This window comes from Phalacrocorax carbo, chromosome 6 (assembly GCF_963921805.1).
Source record: "Phalacrocorax carbo chromosome 6, bPhaCar2.1, whole genome shotgun sequence".
Taxonomy (NCBI): domain Eukaryota; kingdom Metazoa; phylum Chordata; class Aves; order Suliformes; family Phalacrocoracidae; genus Phalacrocorax; species Phalacrocorax carbo.
The window spans coordinates 55,405,930-55,429,243 of NC_087518.1; the positions used below are offsets into that span (position 1 = coordinate 55,405,930).

The window sequence follows — 23,314 nt, forward strand, 5'->3', positions numbered from 1 at the left end:
TGCCAGCGAAGGACCACAAGGTACAGTAATATATAGACAACATAAACAACCAACTTGCTAATAACCAATCCTAAATCCAAGCTATAAAAACTGAGACGGATAGGTTTCGGATACTGTAGATAAGTACTTGTTGTCTGAAAACAACCTTGTGTGTTACAAATCCCTTGTTCTTTTATTTTGAGGATTGCTTATCTCAAGTTTTGCTTTAAAAAAAAAAAAAAATCACAGTTACTAACTTAAGATGGACATAATATTTTAGGAAGGAGACTTCAAGGAACTTCCACATGCTTACCTAAATAAATATCCTTACATATCGGAGTGCATTTATTAGCTTTGGGGCTAAAAAGATTATTCAGCAGAATGAAATTGAATGTAAAATAAAACAGTCTGTATACACTTAGGATGGTGACAATCAGTAATACTAAAAAAAAAGAACATTTCTAGGCTTATAAGTTTTTTTTCAAGTCAGTCAAAAATATAGCTGACATCATGCCAAAGCAATGAAGAAAACTAAAAATGTTAGGTACATTTTAATGACTTCAGCCAAAGAAAATTCATTAATGCAAAGTCTGCTGTTGAAAAAAGTTTCTAACACAAAAAAGCAGCAGTGCTTCAGCAAATGTATAAACACGTATCCTAAACGCAATCATAATGAGGAAACATATTGTACATAAACATCTGAAAGACAAAAATATGATCCATAAAGCATACATCATCAATAGCCGTAAACCCAACTAATAACTGCACCACATCCATCACATTCAGAGGCAGGTAAAATGTAGACTCTAAACCAGAGGACAATATGCTCCTGCTTACAGTGTAAAATGGCCACTCGCCTTGAGCACGTACAGCGTGCCTATGTTGCTCTCTTTTGGTGGATGTGCAGTACTGACACAAGTTTCTCTGTGCAACAATTCCAGCCCTTAAAAAAAAAACGTTTATTCAACTCTAATTCCAAAACTGATCTTACAAATAACCCTTAGCTTCTGATTTTAAACACTTTTTTTAAAAGCTGATTCTCTTTTCGTCATTATTTCAGCTAAGAAATGGCTAACGATACCAAACGTTAGCTGATTTTGTCCCAGCTCCTTCATCAGGCTGAAGTCTTATATGCTACAGGCTACTTTACCGAAGTGATCAATACCATATCTACATGCACAAAAATATCAACCCAAAATATGTATGTTGAAAGGGAAGAACAATTTTGGAAAAAAATATAAGTTATTTTGTTTCTTTCACACGGCAATGGCAGCCATACTTGACTGCTCTTGAGGTTAAGGCAGGAACGGCAAAGAGCAGCAGACAGTAAATCATTCACTGAAAATCTCGGTGTAAATACGGTCATTTGTGCATAGCGGCAGAATGCACAGGATGTGACAGTTGAAACAAACTGACCCATGTGCTTCATGCTCCAGCTCGTTGAGAGAGCCCCAGCACTGCTCGTGCACGGCACCCTGCCACAGCCCTTCCCACGCTGCACTCCCTCTCGCCCCTCGCCCTCAGCGGGCCTTCCTACCTTCACAAACCGCCTGGTTTAAAGTCTTCCTTACCTGGCACGTTCTCACCAGGGATATCTCTCTATCCTTGCTTTCCTCAGCTGTTGTCCTGTTTTGTCTCCTCTGTGTTAGACTGTTTGCATGTACATCTGTTGTGCTATAAAAATGTTTAATAATAATCCCTGTCCTTTCCACCTGGGCTGCACAGAACCGCAGTAATAATGTTTATAACCAATTCCATGTGGTAGTTATGCAGGGCCAAGTAACCTTCAGGCTATTTCTCATTCGGGGCAAATAATCTAAATTAAAGAGATTAATCCTTAGAGTACACATGGGCTTACAAGTACTAAAAGAGGGCAAATACTTTTTCTCCATTTATTTTTGTGAATAAGTCTAATCAACAAAGGACAATCTTCTTAAAATAAGCACCTAAAATAAAGCTTTCAAACCTACATGTGTAAAAATAGTTGAGAATTATTCCTTACTAACATAGGTGAACACTTACAGTTCTCTAGGATTTCAGTGGAACAAAATGAAATGCTTAACACCTTTAAATCCCTTCTCTTTTACTGAGCTGTATTGATGTTTTTGGTATATAATTTCAGCCACCAGAATTTGAAAGCTTTGTCCTTATTCGTTGTTCACAGAAAAAGAAAGAAAAACATAGATTTTGCATAACCATACAAAAAAGTAGCTACTGAAAAACTTCCTGTTACTTAGAAAAATCTCAGCTTTTACTATCTTTCAAAAAGCTGTTTATCCTGCATGATCTGGATGTACCCACCTACTCTCTAAACCAATGGAAATTGTACCAGGAGACCAGAGAGTTAAATTGGACAAGAGTTTCATAGAATCTATATCTTCCCTTCCCTGGGTTGGAAGGGACCTTAAGGCCCATCCAGTCCAACCGCCCTGCAGCGAGCAGGACGTCTTCAACAAGACCAGGTACATCTTTAACTAGATCAGGTATTTCTGAGCATCTTTAAAATATCCCTAAAAATCTGTGAGGGAAATTGCATAGCACAATTCTGCGTCCATACACAGAGCAGAGTAACAGCAGGGGAATTGTTGTGACCATAACGCCCGATTTAACATTCCCACTAATTCTCTGGGGCTGCTGACCCAGGAGTAACTAGAAGATATTATACTTAATGCATCTATCCTGACGAGTGAAATTTTAAACTAATTATTACATGTAAATAGTGAAGAGAGATTAATGGAGCCATATTTCAGTCAGACAAGTCTGCCAAAGTCATGAATGGTGAAAACAGACTGAGTAATTCATAAACAGCACCACACCTCTGGAGCAGAAATTTAGCTGTTTTGCCTAACTGTGTATATTTGCAATATACAACAAAATCAAAACAGTAGTGTATGTCGGGGAAAGTATATCAGGTAAGCTGCAATAATGGAAACTGTTGGAAATCAAGAGCACCACAATGAAAATCTGATTATATGAAAAACTGAGGTTATAACATTATAGAGGACAAAAGATGATTGCTAGTAACACAGAAAGGGAAATTATCACAGCGCAAAGAATAATTTTAAAATAAGATCTATCGCTTATTTAAAGTATTATCTGCACTAAATAAAAATAACAAAATCAATTACTGATAATTCAAGTTCGAGTCAGGTATCAAACAAGCACATCTAACATGGAATGTAAAACTGGCCCCAAATCAGTAGATGCGAAGAGTTACAGGAGGACGCCAAAAAACCGTCTGCTGCAGCTCTTCTCGGCCCCCTCCTCCTGCGAGCGGTTTCAGAGCTGAGGATGCAGCTGTAGGACCACATCTTGGATAGCAAAACGTGCAGAGCAGACATTCGACTCAACCCTAGTAGCCGATCGCTTCTATTTCAGAGGACCTCAGAGCAGAAACCAAGGAGGAGATACACGGGCTCGGTGCAGGGACGAACCTTGTGGGTCACAGCTGAAGTGTTTGGGATCTACCCTCCCTGCTCATACGCTTTCACTGGGTACTCTTGCAATTTGCTATACAGCCATAATCCTTTGTTCCTCACTCAAACACTCGCTGCCAGAACCTTGACAGGGGTTGTGAAATTACTTCGAGTCAGGCAGATGACGGTGCTGCTCTAAAGTAAAAAGTAAATGAATTCCCACAAACTAATTGCAGAACAAACATCTTTATCTTTCTGCTGCCCTCGGATACAGCCTCGTCACTTGTGAGATCCGCTACAACACGAGCAAGGACATTTTAAAACTGCACTGCAATGTGTGAGAGCTCGGTCGTTCAAACAATACTCGCTAACATGGGAAGAGTCACGGTGATCTCTGCGCATCCCACCCCAAGCCTGGAAGACCACTTGTTCCGCAGAATACCACCCACCGCTGCATCTCTCTGGAAACCAGCCCCGAGAAACTGCAAGGCAATTTTCCATTTTCTACTCAGCACTATTAATTGTCTCTTGATCCCCTGGAAGGACCACCCCGTACAGCTCCACATCCCGCCCCTCCTCCGTTTCTGCCACCCCACGAGCCAGCTCTGGAGAGCGGGAGAAGCTGGCGCAGCCGGGAGACCAAGGGGAAGGGAAAATCAAGGCTCCATCACTCTGTCAGGCTGGAGCTCTCCGCAGCTGGCAGGACGCAGCCTGTTACACCCACGACCCTTCACAGTTCAGAGCGGTTAATACACTGTTGCTGATCTGAACTACACCTTAACTGAAACCATTTCAGTTACGGCTGAGCCCAAACGTGAACTGAAGGCAGAAATTTGCTGCTTACAGTCCCTCGACACAGCTGGTATCTCTGAGAGCAACTTTCTCCCACTGAGGTTTTATTCAGGGTCACACAGATTATTTAGCCTTTTAATTTACAGCTTACAGAATAAATGCAAGGTTAAATACCAAATCACAATAACCCGTAGTAAGTGGGGGGAAAAAAAAAATATCCTGAAATACTGAGCTTTAAAAATTCAATTAAAAATATAAATAAATAAATAGCCAATCATTGTTTTTGTAATTATTTTAACTTTGATCTTTAAAATCTGCAAGTTGACTTATACCCTATTGCTACGGAAATCAAATCATTTTTACAGTTGCTAAACACTCAAGTTTACTAGTTAATTAAATCCTTTTTGGATTTCTTTTTTTCCCTCTTTCAATTTTAACGGAGAAAAAGTTTAAGCTTTTAATAGCAAAATGGAGCGCCATTATATAATTCTTTTACTTGATGTGCTTAATTGCAATTACTAGTTTTAACTGGAGAACTCCTTTGGGGGGAGCTTAAGAAGAGTTTGGGTTTTTCTTCCTTAACTAGAGCAGTAATTAGAAAATACTTGGCTTTTCTATACCTCTAATAATCTGCCTTTTTTTCTTCCAAATAAGTGCAAGTTTCCCATATCGCTAAGATTACATGAATTAGGTTTGCAAGTTAATCCCCAAATTGTATGGACTAAGTATGTCACAGATAAGTTACATGTTAGTGACATTTCGGACTCCTGAGTAACGCTAGTATTTTAAGTTGCACTACAATAAGATGCTATAAATGTAATTTTCATGTTATGCCACACAACTCAAAATACGTAGGAAAAGAAAACTGCTTTTAAAAACAAATAAACTTAAGGATGCCACCTTTGATTTGCATTCTTGTATGTGACAATTATCGGCTTGATCCTGAAAGTATTTTTTACTACGTGCCACTCACCACACCTGAAAAAGAAGCCCTCGCATTAGCAACTGCTCAGCCTGAGAAATATTACAACCCAGCCGAGCCTGACTGAACTCGATTTAAAGCATACGGTTTTCCAGAAACCATCATGACAGATTTCCCTGCAACCTGCCAGCCTAATACCGATAGCCTAAACCCCTTCGCTCCTGCTGCCCAGGCCCGTCTCCTCAGCAGCTTGGCTGAGCACAGCTCTCGCGGCCTCCCCGAGCCCCCGGGAAGGGAGAGCGGGGCAGCTGCAGGGCAGGGCTGGGCTTGCTTTGGGATACCTGTGAGGGCAGAGACACCAGCCCTGAAGGGCTTGGCGCATGCCTAGCTGTCTCATAATTCCTGCAGATGTAGAAGTAGTTGCTTCTCGAACTACTGTCTGACAATCTCTGATTGCACAAATGCTGCTCGCCCTTATATTCCACCTGCTAAAATAACATAACTTTTTTTTAAAAAAAATAGATACTTACTTGTTATTAATTTGTAGCAAACTACTGTTATCTTAAGAATGGCTCCTCAGTTAAGTAGCGGTAGGGTCATTTGCACCATTTGATTAAAGTGTCCACAGAAATTAAAGCTCCCAAAGAACTTTTTCCCGGTAACCAATAAATACCGGTACCAAAAGGCTGGGGTAATTATTTTTAGACTGCTCTCTCCCTTGACCCTGGCAACAAGAAAAAGTTACATTGGGAAAAATCTCCCTCCCCTCCCCAGCAATTTTGCAGAAAACAGTAATAATAATAATAATAGTTAAGAAAAAATCATCATCAGTAGTGCTGAAGTAATTTCTTTATTGCCATGGCACCGCAAAACCTTAGTCCTTTGTGCTGAAGGGCTTGAGACTGGAAACGGATTATTTCGCTGGTGTTTTGAACAAGCATATCCTGCAGGCTGAGACAGCCCTCCCTTCTCAGGAAGGAGAAGTATTTTTATAAGTTTGCCCATGCAGACTCATGAAACCACAATACAAACAAAGCCCGGCATTCGAGGGCTGGGAGGAAGGGGACTTCCTGCAGGTGACAAACCGTCCCTGACACAGGCCCTGCTATCACAGGCTGTGCTACTGGGAACGCTGCCCACCGCGTGCAGCGTAACTGGTGACGTTGCCGATGTGCTGAGGGCCGGAGGCGAGGCCGAGCGCCGCGTCGGTGCTCTGTCCTGCGGCTCAGCCGCTTTCAGATTTCCACATGCATTTCCCACAACTAGAAATAATCTCAACACCACTCACTAGTCTGAGCAACACAACCAACCTGGGAAACCATTTCTGCCCACAGAGCAGCAAAATCCGATATTAAATTTTAGAGGGTACGGACACAAGAAGGGAGCGTTGCTAGACTCCAGTTACTCCACTATATTGAAGAGTGATGGTTCACCACCAGGTCTGCAGTGAAAGCAAAGTTGCTTCTGAAGGATACAGCGTTTTCTTTAAAAGGAGTAAAGCACAAGGGCACAACACAGTAAAGTACAATTTATTGTTGATTAAATAATTACAGTACAGGGCTATACTTCCTGCTGAGACTCTGCAAGCTAAACTGCAACTCAGGTGAGATACAAATTCCTAAATAACAAAAATGCTGACACGGCAAAATGCATATTAGTGTTACTGGATGTTGTTATCATTGTTGATACAGAAGATATACAATTGTCCTAGAATTGTAGAACAGGCAGCCAGCTAAACCAAAAGTGTATAACAATTTTATTTACTTGACTGTAATAGCCGATAAAGCTATCCCCACCATGTTGTTGCAGTCTGTACAGCAGAAAAAAATTACTATGAAATCGATCCCATCATTCCAAAAGCTCACCTGAGAGCCAACCTTCTTCCAAACACGAGCGTTTCTCAAGTACGAGTAGCTTTCTAATCCTAAGTAGGTTTCTATTCTTGTTAATAATACATGTATTTGTATACTTTAAAGAAGATATATACAGGCAGAGATGTTACAAAGTATATTAACTGGATAGAGTTTGGGCAAATCAAACATATTTCCTATAAAAATATTGGTTGAGAACACAGTTGAGAACATATAGTGGGATAGTTTGAGCACTGATTCACATTAGACGATCATTCATATCACTATTAAAGCTTTTTCCTCAAACCCAGTTTTGTTAACATTTGGAAGCTCTAAGACGTACAATGCTTACTGCTTCCTCCACCTGAGCAGGCCGGGGGTGTGGGGGGGGTGTGGGGAGGAAGAGAAGAAAAGCTGCAAACTTTCACAGTTCAGACAGAACGGGCTGTTGTAGCGGCGCCTTCCTCTACCACAGCAACCAGCCACCCTACCCCGACAGCTCTAACGACGTGCGCAAGCAAGGTACCAGCAGCTTGTAAGCTGCTAAGTATAAAACTACTGCACTGTACGCTGCTTTTCCAACAAAAAAAAAAAAAAAAATTCTCTTACTACCTATGTTTCCATTATTTACCAGCTGTGACCAGTACAGTCATGCTCACTGGCACACCCGCGGAGCAAAGCGTTTAGCTTCTCGGTACGTCAAAAGGTATGTCGTGGCTGAGGGAAGTTAAGGAGCCGTCTCTGGTTCGCGCCCCCCGTTTCATAACAAAACCAGAGGATGTGGTGGCAGGAGAGGAACACGTGCTCTGAAACCACTACAGACAAAAATAAAGGTATGCTTTTATATGTACTACAAACTCTAATCTTGGCACGCAACATAGCGAAGTTCACTGCACCCAAGCAGAACCCAACCACACAGCTGTAGGCAATCATGCTGATTAATCTGGCAAATCATCCCATAAATTAAGTAAATTAAGGATTGGAAAGATGCTGTCAGGTCTGGCTTACCAGTGCTGGTGGAAAACATTTTAAGTGCCAGAGGAACTTCCTTTTCACTCCGCCAGTAAGCCTTCTCCATTGCTTCTGGCTGCATAATGTTTTAAACACCAAAGCAACCAAAAACAAAGTGACTAAAGTTTAACCGCCATTTTAGCGTATTTGTCTAGTACTATGTCATTTTGATGCAGCTATTGTATTCATTCTCTGAATCCGAAGAAATCAGGGGCTTGAATCCTACACAACTGTGAAGAAAAGCTCACTGCCATGACCAGCCCAAGCCCTGCACGGGGAGGGAAGAGGCCGGGTGCCCAGTGCCCTTACCCAGAACGCCCACAATCACCCAATAGGGCTGAGCAGAAAAAGGGTAGCTGGGCTGGAGGAAAGCCCACCTCTCCCAAGCCTGGCATACCTCTGGGATTGCTGACTGTTTATCCACGCTGTCAGTTACTAGAAATAGATCTACGCTGCTCAATGCCCCCTAAGTCATTAGGTACTGGAGAAAGCACAGATCTCTGCGCAGGACAATTTACCCGACTTCTCATTAGCAATGTTTACTTGTTTGACTAATTTACTGCCTTTGTAAGGGATATTGCATATCGGTTATTTTAGCAAACACACGCTTTTACTAATGAAACCTGCAGCTGTACGTGGCCCACAGCCCTGGCGTAGCAAGCAATGTCAGAGCTGCAAGGAAGCGGCATGAGCGAGAGCTGGGACCATTCGGTGCTCAGCAGAGAGGTGCCTACCTGCAAGGGCTGCTTGGGGCACAGGGGCACATTCCTGGAAACACATACCAAGTTCTCATCTGTCTGTTCCTGTGCCAGATGCACCACTGCCGAGTATTGCTGAGTCCACTTGTGTGTCACTCAGAGCTGTATTTCTCTTTGCAAAGTAAATTAATCCCATCCCTCTTATGCAATGACGACCAGAGTGCTTCTGGTGCCCGAGTCAGATCAAGAAATCTGTGCACTACATAGAAGTTCGCAATGCAGGCATTGCATAACTTTTTATCTTGAAATGCAAAGCTTCTATTTAGAAAACAGGGTCCTGTATATCCTTCTGAGAAGCTTCTATACGAGAGACGGTGGATTGTGGGGAATACTGAGTGGGTATAACGCTGTAGATGGTCGGATGACACTACGCCACTCAGTTGAAAATCATACGTAGCATTAAATGAAACAGTCTTTTGTTCTGCTGCAACAGAGCAAATCATTTCCACAAAGATGGGCACAAGGAAAGCCTTTAATGTGAAACCTACTCCAGGATGAAGCATTATTCTCACCAGATGTTTTGACTTCTCACAGCCTTTTTGAGCTCTGCTCTACTTCACGACTGCCGCCCGCAGCCTTCAAGGCCTGTGCCTTGCAGCGAGAACTGCCGATGCTGCCAAACCCCGCTGCAGCAGCACGCTGCACGGCGACGCTCCGCAAAACCGCGACAGCAGCCGTGCGCAGAGGTTTTGATGAGGGCACAGCAGGAAAGGCGGGCGTGGGTCACTGCCCTACGCGCCTCTACCCTTGGCGATGCTGCTGCTAACGCCCGACAGGCGGGCGCAGAGGGCGACCGACTGCCGCGCGGCCACCTGAGCCAGCGTGGCACACCGATGAGGTCCTGGGTATCCGTGCCAGCCACAGGCTCCACTTGCCTCTGTGGGGCTGCGAGCAGGCAGGCCTGTTCAGAGGGCATTCAGGGGCCATACACAGCAGTTTTAGCTATTATAGTATGAGTAATAACATCTGTGGTGAACGGAGGGCAGCTCTAAGCTCAGCTCTCCTTACTAGGTAAATGTTGCCTTTTGTTTTAAAAGAAGAGATAAGGATATACTAAAGAAAACAAACAAACAAAACACCACAAATTTATCCACACTGCTTCCCCACAAACAGAATCTTCTCCTGTTCAATATATGTAGATGGTAAAATAATCCCTGATTTCCTTAAGAGTCCTAAGTGCTACAGGTATTTACACACCAACAAAGGCTCTGCCACATTAACAAGTGATTTCAGCAACGCAGGGAACGGCACAGGGGTGGCTGGCAGAGAATAAAGAACACAGATGCAGAATAAAAACTAATGCATGGGAATTTTACCACATACAGAAAACATTACAAATGTTTTTAGCAAATGCCGGAGTGAAAGATTTTCCAATAAGTACGCCGCTTAACAGCAAATTATTTTCTCCTGAAAATGGGAATAAATGCAACGGCTTCAAGTGAACTGTTTTAACACTGCATGCAAAGCTAACTTGCAAATAATCACATTTGCTAAGACCTAAATTAAATGTTATAACTGTCACTGTAATTCAGTCTTTTCACTTGAATATACAGGAAAAGTCAAAAACTATAAACTTACGGGTTTATATCTAAAAGTGAATTTGTTCTAGACCTCCTGGCCCAGCTAAGGAACCATTCAGACGTAGTTTCAGAAGGTAACAAATTTTTTTACTTTCCTGTACAATCAACAGCTAGAGACTGTCCCGTAACAAGGAGAAGACACTCCTTTCCAGACAGGACGTTAACCCAAGGCTGAGGTCTGCCAAACGGGTATCCTCGTGAGGTATTTTAAGTAATGTTTCTTTTAACATTACTTCAGCAAAGCAATACTTTCGAAAAAGTATTTTCCTTGCTCTTCAGCCTTTGTATTTGGACTCCCAAGCTTGTTGCCAAGACCCAAAGCAGCACTTTCTTTCAGCAGAAGACTCCACGTCCTCAGGCACGGGACAGGTCCGGCTGCGTTGAGCACGCAGCGAGGGGCAGACCTCCACGGGCAAGGCGCAGGCCTGGACCTGCAGCACCCCGCTGTGGAAAGCGTCCCCCTTTCTGGTCAGCCCTGGAAGCTCCTTCCACAGCCCCAGCGAACCCCTGCAGGCTCCAGCAGGTGTTTTTCACCAGTAATGCCTAGAGGAGCAGATGCCACCAGGCCGTGCCCTCACAGGATAAGAGCTGTTTCACACCACAGATGAAGAATGAAGCCTTTGTAAGATTTTCAGCGCCAGCACTCCTGCGGCCGCCCCAGGCCGCTTGCCCTGCCCTCGCCCAGTGCGGTACGAGACGGCGGCCCTGGGCAGCAAACCCGCATCCGCGCTGCGACGGTCCCTCCTTCTAAACACCTACTCAACCCACCAGCTTGCTGTAACCACACCGTAACCACACCGTAACCCACAGGGCTTTATTTCAAGACAGCAGGCATGCGGGACAGGCGTCTTTCACAGCAGTTACGGTCACCCCCAGCCCCGCGCCTTGCGCTACCCGAGGAGCTGCGGTAAGGAGTTGCCACCGCACCAGCAAAGCTCAGTGACTGAACCGCCCCGGAGCGTCGCCCCCTCCTCAGCTGCCCCTTACCTGCTGCTGCCCTCCCCACTGCCACGCCGGGCGCCGCTGCCGGCGCTCACAGCCTGCTCCGAGCGAAGTAACCATAATGATGTAACACGAAATAAAAATCTCCAGTAAAGGGCAATATTTTCGTCTAAACGTGGGTTTCCGGAGAGTCGGTTTCTGATACAACTTAGCAAGGGAACGTAATCACGGTGCAGCCTCCCCCAAGGCCAGCCTCACACCTGCAGGGCTGCCAGCCTGGCGCTTCCCACCCAGAGGTGGGGCAGGGGCTGGGGCCTGCCCCCCCAGGTGCGCTCGTGCTCCCACCCCATTCCCCAGGGACTCCCCAGGAGGCACCCACAGGCTTTTGTTAGCCTAAAACCACACAGCTCCTACGTTAAAGCTACTGAGCACCTGATTCCTGTATGAGGGGCTCTTTTTAAGGTACTAAGATTCTCACAGGCCGTTACAAAACGCGTTACCTTCTTTTCTTCGTGTCTTAAATGGGTAAAGATCAACCTATGCTAAAAAGATTATGTACTTTTCCTTCTAATTACAACTCTCATACAGCTTGGAAATACACTTGCCATCCTGTTGTACCATTTCGGGGGTTGGTCTCACCTCCACGTTTAATAAATTAGTTGCTTCCCAAGAAAAGGTTTGCTGGTGGGGCCAAGGCGAGGGGGCAGCAGATCTGCTGGTCGCCAGGCCAAAGGTTCAGCCGCAGCGGTGCTTGCAAGAGCCCGAGGCCAGAACTAATTACTATTTAAAGGCTCATTTACTAGGACTACTTATCTGATCATGAAGGAAGTGCTGCTGTTCTGCAGGAGAAAAGGAGCGAATGCTTCCACCTTCAGCAGTGCCTGGAGTGCGACTGTAGGCGCAGCCCGTAACTCACCCGCAGACCACGCACGCTTGCTAGGAGGAGCTGGGCAGGGAAGCGTGGCATTACGTTTATTGAAAGTATTGATTCACATGTGAGTAGGAAGACAGTACCACTTTAGGAAAGATTATCAGAAATATGAGTATATTAAGCAACATCAGACATAAACCAACCACCTGGTCCGATTTGGTACATGCTAAATGTATTTTTTTTCTGGATCTGTCCATACCCGCACAGGTATGGTTAGTAGCCCTCGTTCTGCTGGCAGAGTATTCAATACAGATTGACCTGTCCCAGCACTGGCTTCTGAGAACAGAGATCATAATGTAGTTTAAAAGAAAAAGAAAAAAAAGTGGGGGGAGGTGGGGAAGGCATGTGACCCTACTGCCCTAAGGCTCTGTTTGAGTCTGGCAAGCTAAGCTGGAAGCTGGTTTTATCCTCATGGCCAAAAGCAGAATGCAGTGGAAGCCTCCCCCAAGAAGAGAGAATTTACAGCTTTTATTAGGTCTTACAGATAACCATAGTATGTTAATATTAGTAGTCACCGTACGGACCAAAAGAGATCTACAATTAAAGTGAACATACTATATTATTATTATTAAACCAGTATTACCACAAAAAACAAAAAAGAATTTTCCATACCAGAAGACTGCTTATATCTGGCTAATCTCAAGAGGTGTTTTTAACTGTTTACAAATGGTCTCATTATCATATATCCTACAGTTCTAGAGCTGAGGCACTACAGCACAGGCATCAAAAATCTCACCCAAATTCCCAGTTTTATATATGCTATGACTAAAGTTTTAAAAATAATTTCCAGACAACTTCAGTCTTAAATCCTTTAAGTCTCTTAAATTTGTCCTAAACCTCTGGATATCAAAAACCTCTAACCTACTTGCTCCTGAGGATAATTAGTCCCCAAATTATCTTTTTTTAAGTATACCCGAAATATATTGATAATTTACAAACACGTTTCAGGGTTACATGATTGGTAAGTAAACAAGTCTTTGGTAAATAATAACTACTCTGTTCTTTACTCAGTTTAAAAACTTAATTCATTCTAAATCTAGATTAACTGATTTTTTTAATAATTGTTTCTGTAATGAGTAAGGCGCATATGGCACAATGCGGAGTGGGATGAACGGGCGTATGTAGTAAATCCTAAATGACATTTTCAGGTTGCAAGTCCTGTTAATACTAGGCTCCTGCTCTGGCTCGTTTTCCTTTGGTGCCCTTCAGCCAGGCCCAGGAAACTGAATCTGAATGAGAGCTTTCTAATGAATTCGATTTCCAACATTTAAAGGCGTCAGCAATCTAGAAAATACCGTCCATTGTGAGGATACATTCTAGAGTATGTACTAGATTGTATGCTAAAAACTACAACTAACCAATTCATTTAAGGTTGAAATAATACATTATAGCTGCAGTATTTCCTAAAAAAGTCTGCTTGACCACCTGTGCAGTAGAACAGAAAAACTATCCACTAGGCATGCTTGTGCGAGTTGGAGATGACTGCTTGCTCCCAAAGGAAACCTAAAGGCACAGGACTTCGGTAACGTGAATGAAAGCCAGGTAACAAACACTGGCTTCCATTTTATTACAAGAATCTGATTAGAAACTGAATGCCTAAACTGGTATTTTTACTGCTTGTGTACTAGATGCCTTCACTTTGGCTAAAAGATACTACACCATGTCCTTTAAGAAAAATAGCAGTTTTAAATAGACCTTGTAATATCAGAGGAAAAATAAAGTGTCTGCTTTAGGTTTGGCTTACAGGGTTTGGGGATTATTTTAGATTATATTATATCAAATATGTCCAAGAAATTATCAGATTATTTTCAATGACTGTTGCAGTTCTACTGTTCTACTAGACTTTTTAATCATCTTCCTCATTAAAGGATGAATTACATTTGAGACAATAAATAGTATACTTTACAATAAATAATATTCAAGTCAAAGTATTGTACTTACAAAATAATGTAACACTGTAATAGGATCTTCAAGATCAATTCCATTTTATATATTCTGCAGCAAAAATAACATTTCTAGTAGGAAGGAATTACTTATAAACCTAGTAAGATCTACACATTCACATGTGTGTGTAAACAACTTAACAAGGTTTATTATGTTCCAGAAAAGCTATGCTTTTACAGTACGTTTTCAGCTAAATGTTATCATAATATGGTAGTAAATATATAACGGTGCTTATTTTTAGCTCCATCACAAATTTTAGTTTAAAAAAAAAAATGAAGTGCCATTATTTACAAGGAAGAGCAACTTTCCTTTTGCTTCACAAGTGACTGTATCTGTGTGTGAACAAAATGTTACGGCGAGGCATTCCAGGTGAACTGCAGCTAAGGTTGGACGAGGATGATTTAACGATGAACAGTGAAGGTCCTGGCAATAAATACCTAGAAAGGATATGAAAAATACAGCAGATTTTACAGTCAAAGTGACATTCAAGAGCAAAAGAATTAGCCATTCACGCGCCATACCTTAAAGTCGTTGTATGCAAGAAATTATGCACAATAAATACTATTCATAAAACACCAGGGCATTAAGGCACTAGCTAACTCAGGAAACAGATCTAAACTGAGAGAAACTCTTAGCAAAATTTCAAGATGTTATATGAGGATCAAACATCTTTCCAGTCCTTTATGTTTAATGCAAGCGGATAAATAAAACAATGGCATTCTGTGTAACGCTGCTACCAAAAATTAACATTTCACCCGTTGTTCTCTGTTATAGTACTATTTATTCAATTTAAACTGGGTAAAAACTGCAACTGATGTTAAGCAGCTTATAAAAAGTTAAGCTGTAAAAAAAAAGTTAATTAGGGAGAAAAACTTTCAGCTTTGGTTTCCAGCTCCAATGGTCTAAAAATAGACACACTATTACCTGTACTGTAGTAAATCAAGAAACGGTGATGCTACAACCTAGTAAGTCACATCAGTGACTATTTACCTTTTAAATTCAGGCAACTATATAGCTTGTATTTTATGTAATACTACAACCAATAATTTATCATATGCCTAATATTAATTCTTAGATCTTTTTATGTTATCATTTCCTAAGAGCTAATTGCAGAAGTCATTAGATGAGTACAGTAATTGTGCAAAAATAACATCCACACTAAATCAGAATTTCATAATGAATTATATCGATGTTAGGATGGATTAACACAACACATTGTATAAATTATTGCTTAAAAATTGTGTCATCATTCTAGTGAATCATATTGATGATGACTAAGTTATAAGACCGATCCTACTAATCACATGGACAGAAACAGCATCAATGGGAGACAATCTATATAGGAAAGAGTACACATTTGGTTTGTTTAAGCTTTGAGAAAAGCTGTTACTTTAAAGATATTATCACCAATATATTTTTTAAACAATTCACAAAAATATAAAGTCTGAGTTAGTATGGGTTGGTGGTAGGCTTGACAGTTCACTACGCCACCAGACTGAGGCCTGCCTTTGCTTGATGATACAGTAGAAAACTCTAATGCTTCCCAGAGAATAGGCCACGTAATAGACAAGATTATTTAGCAAGCTGTAAGGGTCGAGTAGTCCATGGTATATTTTTAATTTTGTAACACAGGTGAATTTATCAAAATATGAAAAGTCTGACTTTTTACAGTTTTATTTTAGCTATTATTTTAAAGAGATTTTGGTATAGTTTTTGAGCTCTCCTATTGTTTTCTTTACACTTGGAAAAAACTGACTTCTTGTATGTTTATTAAATTATACTCTGATCTTTTCTTGCACTTCACACAATTTTACAGACCATCAAGAAAATTACTGTTAGTAGTGCAGATTCTTACATCATTTAAAAACAGAAACCTGAATGAAAAGTGACATAGTATTGTGATTCTCCCGTTTCTAGAAAAATAGTTCATTACCTTTTGTGGGGGCATAATGGGCAAGAGTATTTCTTTACATACATATCTTTCATTTAACAAATTCAGAATATCATGGTTAACCAGCATATTGCTGTATCCACAGTATAGACCTAACATTTGTGGAGATTAATTTAAAAAACTGTAACTTTAATCAGAGTTGTCATGACACTCCGTTGCTGAAGACGTACTGATCTTTGGGATATACAGGACTTAGATTCCTCTAGCCTGTGAAATTTATGAATAAACTTCCATTCAGCATCCAAAGAAACACAGAAACTGGAGATGAGAAAGTTCTAAGGGACCATCCCTTTCACTGCTTCCCATATGCAAGCTTTTTAGCTGCAGTACATTAGAGTAATCCGATCAGTTTGAACAGTTTGTGGTTGGTCATGATGAAAAATTTTCTGCAGTATTAAGAGTAGAAGCAATAAAAACTTCAAGGTTGAAGATTTTCTAGTCTTAGCTAATCCAGATGACTTTACCATACTCCTGCTATAGCTCAGTAGATGTTAATTTTGAATACAATTTGTTTTGTGGCTAACATACGTCTACTTCTGCTGTGACCAAACAAATTCCATTTCTGGTTGGTTTTAAATCATGGTAGAGTGCCTTAAGATCCATATGAAAATAACGAATGTGTTCAGTGTATCAAATAACTAGTCTGAGATAGAACAAGTAAGCAATTAAGTCATAAAATAAGTTTAACAGATAATATATCAAAGGTTTGCTTTTCACGTAATATTTAACTCATGGACCTGTTCTATGAAATAATGTCTGTAAGATGTTTCATATAAACAAAGCACTTGTAAGTTTATATACATAATAATTCAAATTGCCATTATGGATAGAATTTGGAACCTGAGTAATTTGTAACGTACATTCTCCACCTATGACTGTTAAATTGCAGACTGTTGACTCCCACAGCTGGAGCGTTTTCCGTAATCCCTATACTGACAATATTATAATCCCTACTGTATCCACTTGGAGAACTAAACCAGCCAATGGAGAATCGGGTAAGTGCCAAATAATTTTTTTACTATATGATGCTGTTTTGCAAGGTTTGAAAATATATTTATGCTCTGTAAAATGAAATAATAGAACTTTCAGTCTGTAGGTTTTGGAAGTCAACTTTGCAAAACTGTGCAAAACAGTAAATCAGATGGCACTTACCTGACCCTTGGCTGGAGCTGTGCCCCTATAGCATCCCACTGCGAATGTCAAGCCAGAAGTATCATACATGTTAGGATACCTCTAGGAATGCAAATCTGGAATCAGTGACTTTGAGGGATCTGAGAAGGGGAAGAAAGGAAATTTTCAGTTCACTTTATGGAACGCCTTTGCTGCAGCCACTTAGGCAGTAGGCAACCAAGACTTTAATTAAAGTGTAGCTTCACATAAAATCTGTATATCTAGTCTCCTTTTAGTAGCACTTCATGAGTGGGCTAGAGAGATTAGAACAACAGAAACTCAGAATCAAGGGAAATGTTGGTAGTTTTGCCTTTTTTTTTTTTTTTTTTTAATACCTAGTGAACTAGGCTTAAAGGGAAGTGTAGTGGTAGCAACATGGACTGAAACCTGCTTCAGTATTACCCTTTATACTTCTAATTTAGGAAGAGAATACTGAAATGCATACCTTGTATCATCCCAGTGGGGGCTAATCCCAGTTGGGGATCCTCTTGAGTCTGATGAATATTTGTAAACCACCAGCAGGCAGTGTTTACAAAGCTGCACTATTCGTTGGCAACACTGGAGTTGCTCAGGAGTCACCACCTCTGTGCTTTTACTGAACATGGTTTCCCAAGAGCTCCTGTTCCGGAAAAAGACACAACTTCGTGTTTTCTGTCACAAATTGCAATCTGAGAGCTTTACTGCTTTATATCAGATTTAACAACAGAGGAACTAGAAAAAAAGCATGACCTTGCCTGTTTACAGGAAAGATCTATACTATTTAACACAAATGCTGGCAGATGCTGAGTCCAAAACACAAATTAAGAAGTTAATCTTCGTATGTGAAATGCCCACAGCCATTTTTCACTTGCTTTGTTCCCTAAAGCGTTTATAGGGCTATTACTTAGCTTTAGCACATAAAGATTTACTGTCATATAATTGTGTATGTGTCTTACAGCAGGAATAACAAAAACAGGCCACCACCTCAATGTGAATGTGACGTGATATTAAAGGAATTAATAAAAATAATAAATTATTTCTCAGTGTCTACACAGCATAATAAAATTCTTCTAATTTAAGTACATGATGCTAAGAAACAAATATGAAATTTATTTACAGGAGATTAGTATGTGCTCGGCTTCCTTATCCAAATAACCATAAGACAAGAATTTCTCAGTTTAGTCATTCAAATACTACTTATTACCCCATCTGGTCATACGGAGTCTTCTACAATTCTAGAATTCTTCTAGTCTTTTACAATTAAGTGCAACTTGCAAAGTGTATCTACAGAAGCATTCCTTTTCGAAATGCAGACCATCATGCTTTTGTTTTCTTAAAAAGCGATTTCTCTTTCCAAAAAACCCCAGACCCTGCCATACCAATGTAAACGAGGTATGATTTATCACAGATGATGACAATAGTTCTCTGCATACACCTCAACGCATCTGTGTGTGCAGAATTCTGACCAGATTACAGATCATTACATCTGTTTTAAAGGCAACATGATCCCTGTGAAGAGTTTTTTTGGCCAAACCATTATCCAGTAGCACAGATGGTTTGTAAGCTTGAGGTTTTTTGTTTGTTTATGAAAGAAGCACTTCATAGAGTGAGGAAAATCTGGCTTCAACAAAACAGCTGGGATGATTTAGCCTTGTCCACCGAGATCAGCAGTAGGTTTCACATCCCTGGTGTAGGAAGTTTGTCCTTAAAACAACATCAAAGAACCAGCAAGCTTGCTTATGCCTAGTAAGATATTTTTAATTATGCTGTATTAGGATGGAATTATGAATATTAATGACTAAATGATAAGCTGTATGTATAGATAACTGACTTTTCAGCCTGGCTCCTCAGTCTAGATAATATGTTCCAGCTGAAACTGTTCACTGCTACAGAACTTCCACTGCACACACAATTTTCTAGTGATGCAAGCATTTCTCATTAATTATTATCCATATAATGAATTAAGAAATATTGTTTGTAAGGCATCAGAACTGTTTCATTTCATAACCAGAATAATTCTACTGCTTGAAGAGCTACTACTTTCTTTAGTATATTTTTCTCAATATTGTTTTCTGTCTGAGAACTTTCCACATGTATTTTTACATGGAAATTAATCTATTGTCTTCATCCCTTCCTCATGAAGTGATGTGATGGTTGGTAGAAAGCAGCAAGATGAAGTTCCAAGTATTACATTAGTTCAGCAGATTCACAGTGCTACACAGAATTATATTCTAATTCAATCCATAAATCTCCAAAATCTTGTGGAAGCAACAAGTTCTGGGCTTTGAGGTCTGTGGTCACCTTCCTAAAGTTATGAGGGATTTTATCAGTGAAGAATAATATGTGGCCTGCTATACCTATGGCGGATTATGAACATAGTGGTATACAGTTACCCTAATAACAAAGATTGAGAATCAGAAATATATATGTGAATTTTAATGAGCTTTCGTATAAATGTGCCTGTGCAGCCTCCTCCATGTGCTACACAGATTCAGTTCACACTCCATTATACTGCAGTCAACAAGGATCAGAGTAGTTACCTAAGGAAGCTTAATTTGTTATGCTGTAACTTTAGTTTCCATACATTAGTAAGAAATCATGGAGTCCTCACCAGATCCAGAAAAGAATATTATGCTTGATTGTGCAATACGGTCAATTACGTGTTATTCTTTTTGTAACCATCTGAAGTCAACTGCTTCTACCAGTTTTCTCTTATTAATTGTTTATTATACAGTAAAACAAATGTAGCTTTATGAAACCATCTACATTGTGGTTATTTCACTGAGCTTTTCTTTGTTTCTTTGCTCATTCTTTTTCCTAAAATAGCACATGCCTATCAGAGATCTAACCAGCAAGAGGAAACCTTCAGGCTATTAGCTCTGTTCTTTTCCCAAGATATATATCTTACAAAGAGTCAAAGTGCCATACTCAGTACATTTTCATGTACTCATGTTGTTTCTGAATTAGCACATTAATACCCCTTCCCAACAGGTTTCCCCAAATTCTACACATGCCCTATGCTTGTTCCAATCTGTTCTTTGAAATCACTCTAAGAAAGAGTGATGAGAAGCTGGCATTTCTGCTACGGAGGTGCTGTCAGGAGTTGTCTGTTGTGTACTACGTGACAAGAAGGATGCTTGTAACTGAATAAACAACGTACTGGGGAGGTACAAACAGCCTTTCTGTTTCTTCTGTGAATTCTGTATTAAGTACATTACATGCAGAGTGATTCTACACATACTGGATATTTGTATATTACTTTTACAGTATTTTTAGAATTTTTGACATAGCAACTCCTCTTACAATGAATTGGATTTTTGTCAAAGAATTTAGCTCCACTTTGGAGTCAGCAGGGTCCTGTTCTGCATGAATGAAATTATTGCTAGATGTGAAATCCTGCTCTTCATTGAACTCTTCTGCTGGCTCAAAGACTTTTCTCCCAAGCCAAGTAGAGCAGCAGAGGTGTTCAAAGGTTTTGAACAAAAAACCCCATTCTTTGGAAAAAAAAAATCCAAAATGAAAATTTTTATGCATATTAGAAGATTTGCACACTAAAATTCAAAATAACAACAGCATTATTAAAAGGGGAGGTAATTATTATGACAATAAAAATTGAGCTTTCACTCAAGACTTCACACACCTCTGCTGGCACGAAGAGAGACCCTGCAGCTGCTGGGGATTACACAGAAAAAATGTTTCAGATTGGAAACACAGAAACCTTTTCTCACCCTACTTTAACTTTTGGAGCGTGCTGCGTTCCCAATACCTACCTCTAGCAAATCTTAAGGCTGATATCCACATGTTCCCACGGCCTGTCTCAGTGACAAAAATGCGAAGACTCCTAATGGCTTGCACAACAACAACAGGCCTTCATCGATGAGAAGGTAACGGTAAAAAAAGCCCATAGAACTGATGACCTTTTGGATGGTATCAGATCCCTCTTCTTTGTGTGATCCATTTTGGTGGGAAACAACTAACAAGTGCATTACATGCATTCTCTACATATGACAAATGACTACGTGCGAAGAACATATTGACCTGATTCCTTTGTACATACAATATCCATCGGCATACTATGTGTGCTTGTTCTTGTTCCTTTTCAATAAATCTCTTAGAACGCCTTACGCAAGCTAATCAAAACGCCTTTCATTCTTTAGATATTGTATATACTTACAGAGAAAATGTCTTTTTGTATGCAATATATTTAATATTTACACATTTGTATTCTTATTTTATAAAGAAATTCAGTGGGGTGGGGGAGATTATTTTATATCTATGATCTGGTCCTCCAAACCTACCCTTACATGAATGCCTTTGATTTCAGGCACATAGATTTTGAAGCGTAAGATATCGAATTTTTAATATATGGCCTGATCTTTTTCCCCTCATAGAAAGCTTGTATTTGCTACCCAAAGCAAAAACATCTGCTTACATCAGTGTGGACATTTCCCATTCTGCATATACTTAAAACCCCGCCAGTGTGGGAAAGAGTAAACATAATCAAGCACAGAAATTCAAAGTCATTATTTTTAAATCGCAGAACCGACACTGCATTTGGCACAAGACGTCAGCTGCAATTATGACTGAATTCTTCCCTTGTACGTCGTGAGCTCAAATAGATACGACAAGGACTTCTGTTGATGGTACGTCCACGTTTGGCACAGTGGCTGGCCTCAAAACTGTGCACCATCCAATGAAAGAGTTGACCTAAAGCTCAGATATTTTGAAAATTAGATTTGTTCCTTAGAATATTATATTTGTAAATACATTACTAAATGTCTGATTCCATTACTGAAATGGTTGGCCTAGATTATTAGATTTCTAATTATACTATATCTTTAGACGGTTTTAAAGCAAGTTCAATGTAGTATAGCATTCTCTTGAATTAAAATGAGAAACAAAGTATGCCAGCACTGAGTATAATTGTTAAGTTATGAAGAAGACTAAGTTAAGAAAAATAGGCTTACCCTGAATTACAGAAGCAGTTCCATAGACCTTGACCATGGCTCCAAAGCAAGCGATTAAATACACGGTTAAAGAGACGGTACAGATGTAAATTTTCAATGTCTGGAGCCTTCCAGACACGCTGTAGAACTGCACGAACACTTGTCTTCACTATATCCAAAACCTAGGAAAGAGTATTCCAAGCAAATCAAAGCAAAGGCATATTGCAAAACCTAAAACCAACTGTTAGCTGATTCACTGCACACACACAAACACACACCCACAGACGACTGCAGAGCTATAAATTTCCACAGATGTCTGTTTCATTTCTGTGCATTCATCAGCAAACTTTTCTGATACGCTTCTTCTGTCAATAACACTTTGCAGAACCAAATAAAAATATTTTATTTTTATTATAGAAAAGTTCATTTCTACTTTTGTCTGCCTGTTCAATACTAGCTCATTTAAATGACAAAAAAAAGTTTAAATAGAAACAAAATGGACAAATAATTAACAACCCCAACATTATGTACATGAAGATTATCTCTTCTTTTCCCCCTCCCTTTTAAAATACCATCTATTTTATAAAGAACTAAAATGTCCTGAAAACCCACAACAAGCTGCTTTTGGTTTAAGGTCTGTTGAATCTCGGTGGTACCTTAGAACAAACCATTCCGGTTTACCATTCATGCAGGAAGCAGTGTAGTGAAATCGATAAGTAATAAAATAACCAGCAAGGTATTTGAAATAGCAATGTTTATAGAAACACAACAAATTTATTACGTATGGACTACATTTAAATGCAAGTGTGTAAAGAGATGGGTGAACAAAACGCTAAGCTGGATTCAGGATAGCACTGAGAGCTTTAGCCAGTAAGTCTTAGCTACTCAGTGGACACACACACACTTATAGGCACTGGCACATCCAACTCAGAGTCCTCTGATGCGCCTTCGCACACCCCACTGAGTTGGGACATGGAAGGCAGGAGTCATCTTGCCTGCTTTTAAACACCTGTACATTCTCTTATGTGAGGCCTCTAGATCCCCTCTGTAATCACTGGAGAAAAACAGGCTCCAGAGCGTCTTGGCTTCTCTCTATTTAGATACTATCAGTACAACAGGGAATAATTTTATGACTGAAGTAGT

The 23,314-nt window shown here is 40.3% G+C and overlaps 1 protein-coding gene across 5 annotated transcripts in view; it reads right to left on the bottom strand.

Annotated features, from left to right (window-relative positions):
- Nucleotides 1-6,622: 6,622 nt before the first annotated feature.
- The window catches only part of TTLL7 (tubulin tyrosine ligase like 7), an 80,954-nt gene continuing 64,262 nt past the window's right edge, over nucleotides 6,623-23,314 (bottom strand). For 3 of the 5 annotated variants that reach the window (XM_064455403.1, XM_064455405.1, XM_064455406.1), the window contains 3 exons: nucleotides 22,193-22,353; nucleotides 17,692-17,865; nucleotides 6,623-14,562 (listed from right to left, as the gene is read on the bottom strand). In XM_064455403.1, coding sequence (XP_064311473.1) covers nucleotides 14,442-14,562; nucleotides 17,692-17,865; nucleotides 22,193-22,353 — 456 coding nt within the window. In that variant the 3' untranslated portion in view covers nucleotides 6,623-14,441. Of the gene's footprint in view, nucleotides 14,563-17,228; nucleotides 17,348-17,691; nucleotides 17,866-22,192; nucleotides 22,354-23,314 lie in introns of all 5 variants that reach the window. The other 2 variants (XM_064455404.1, XR_010373468.1) reach the window with 2 other exon arrangements.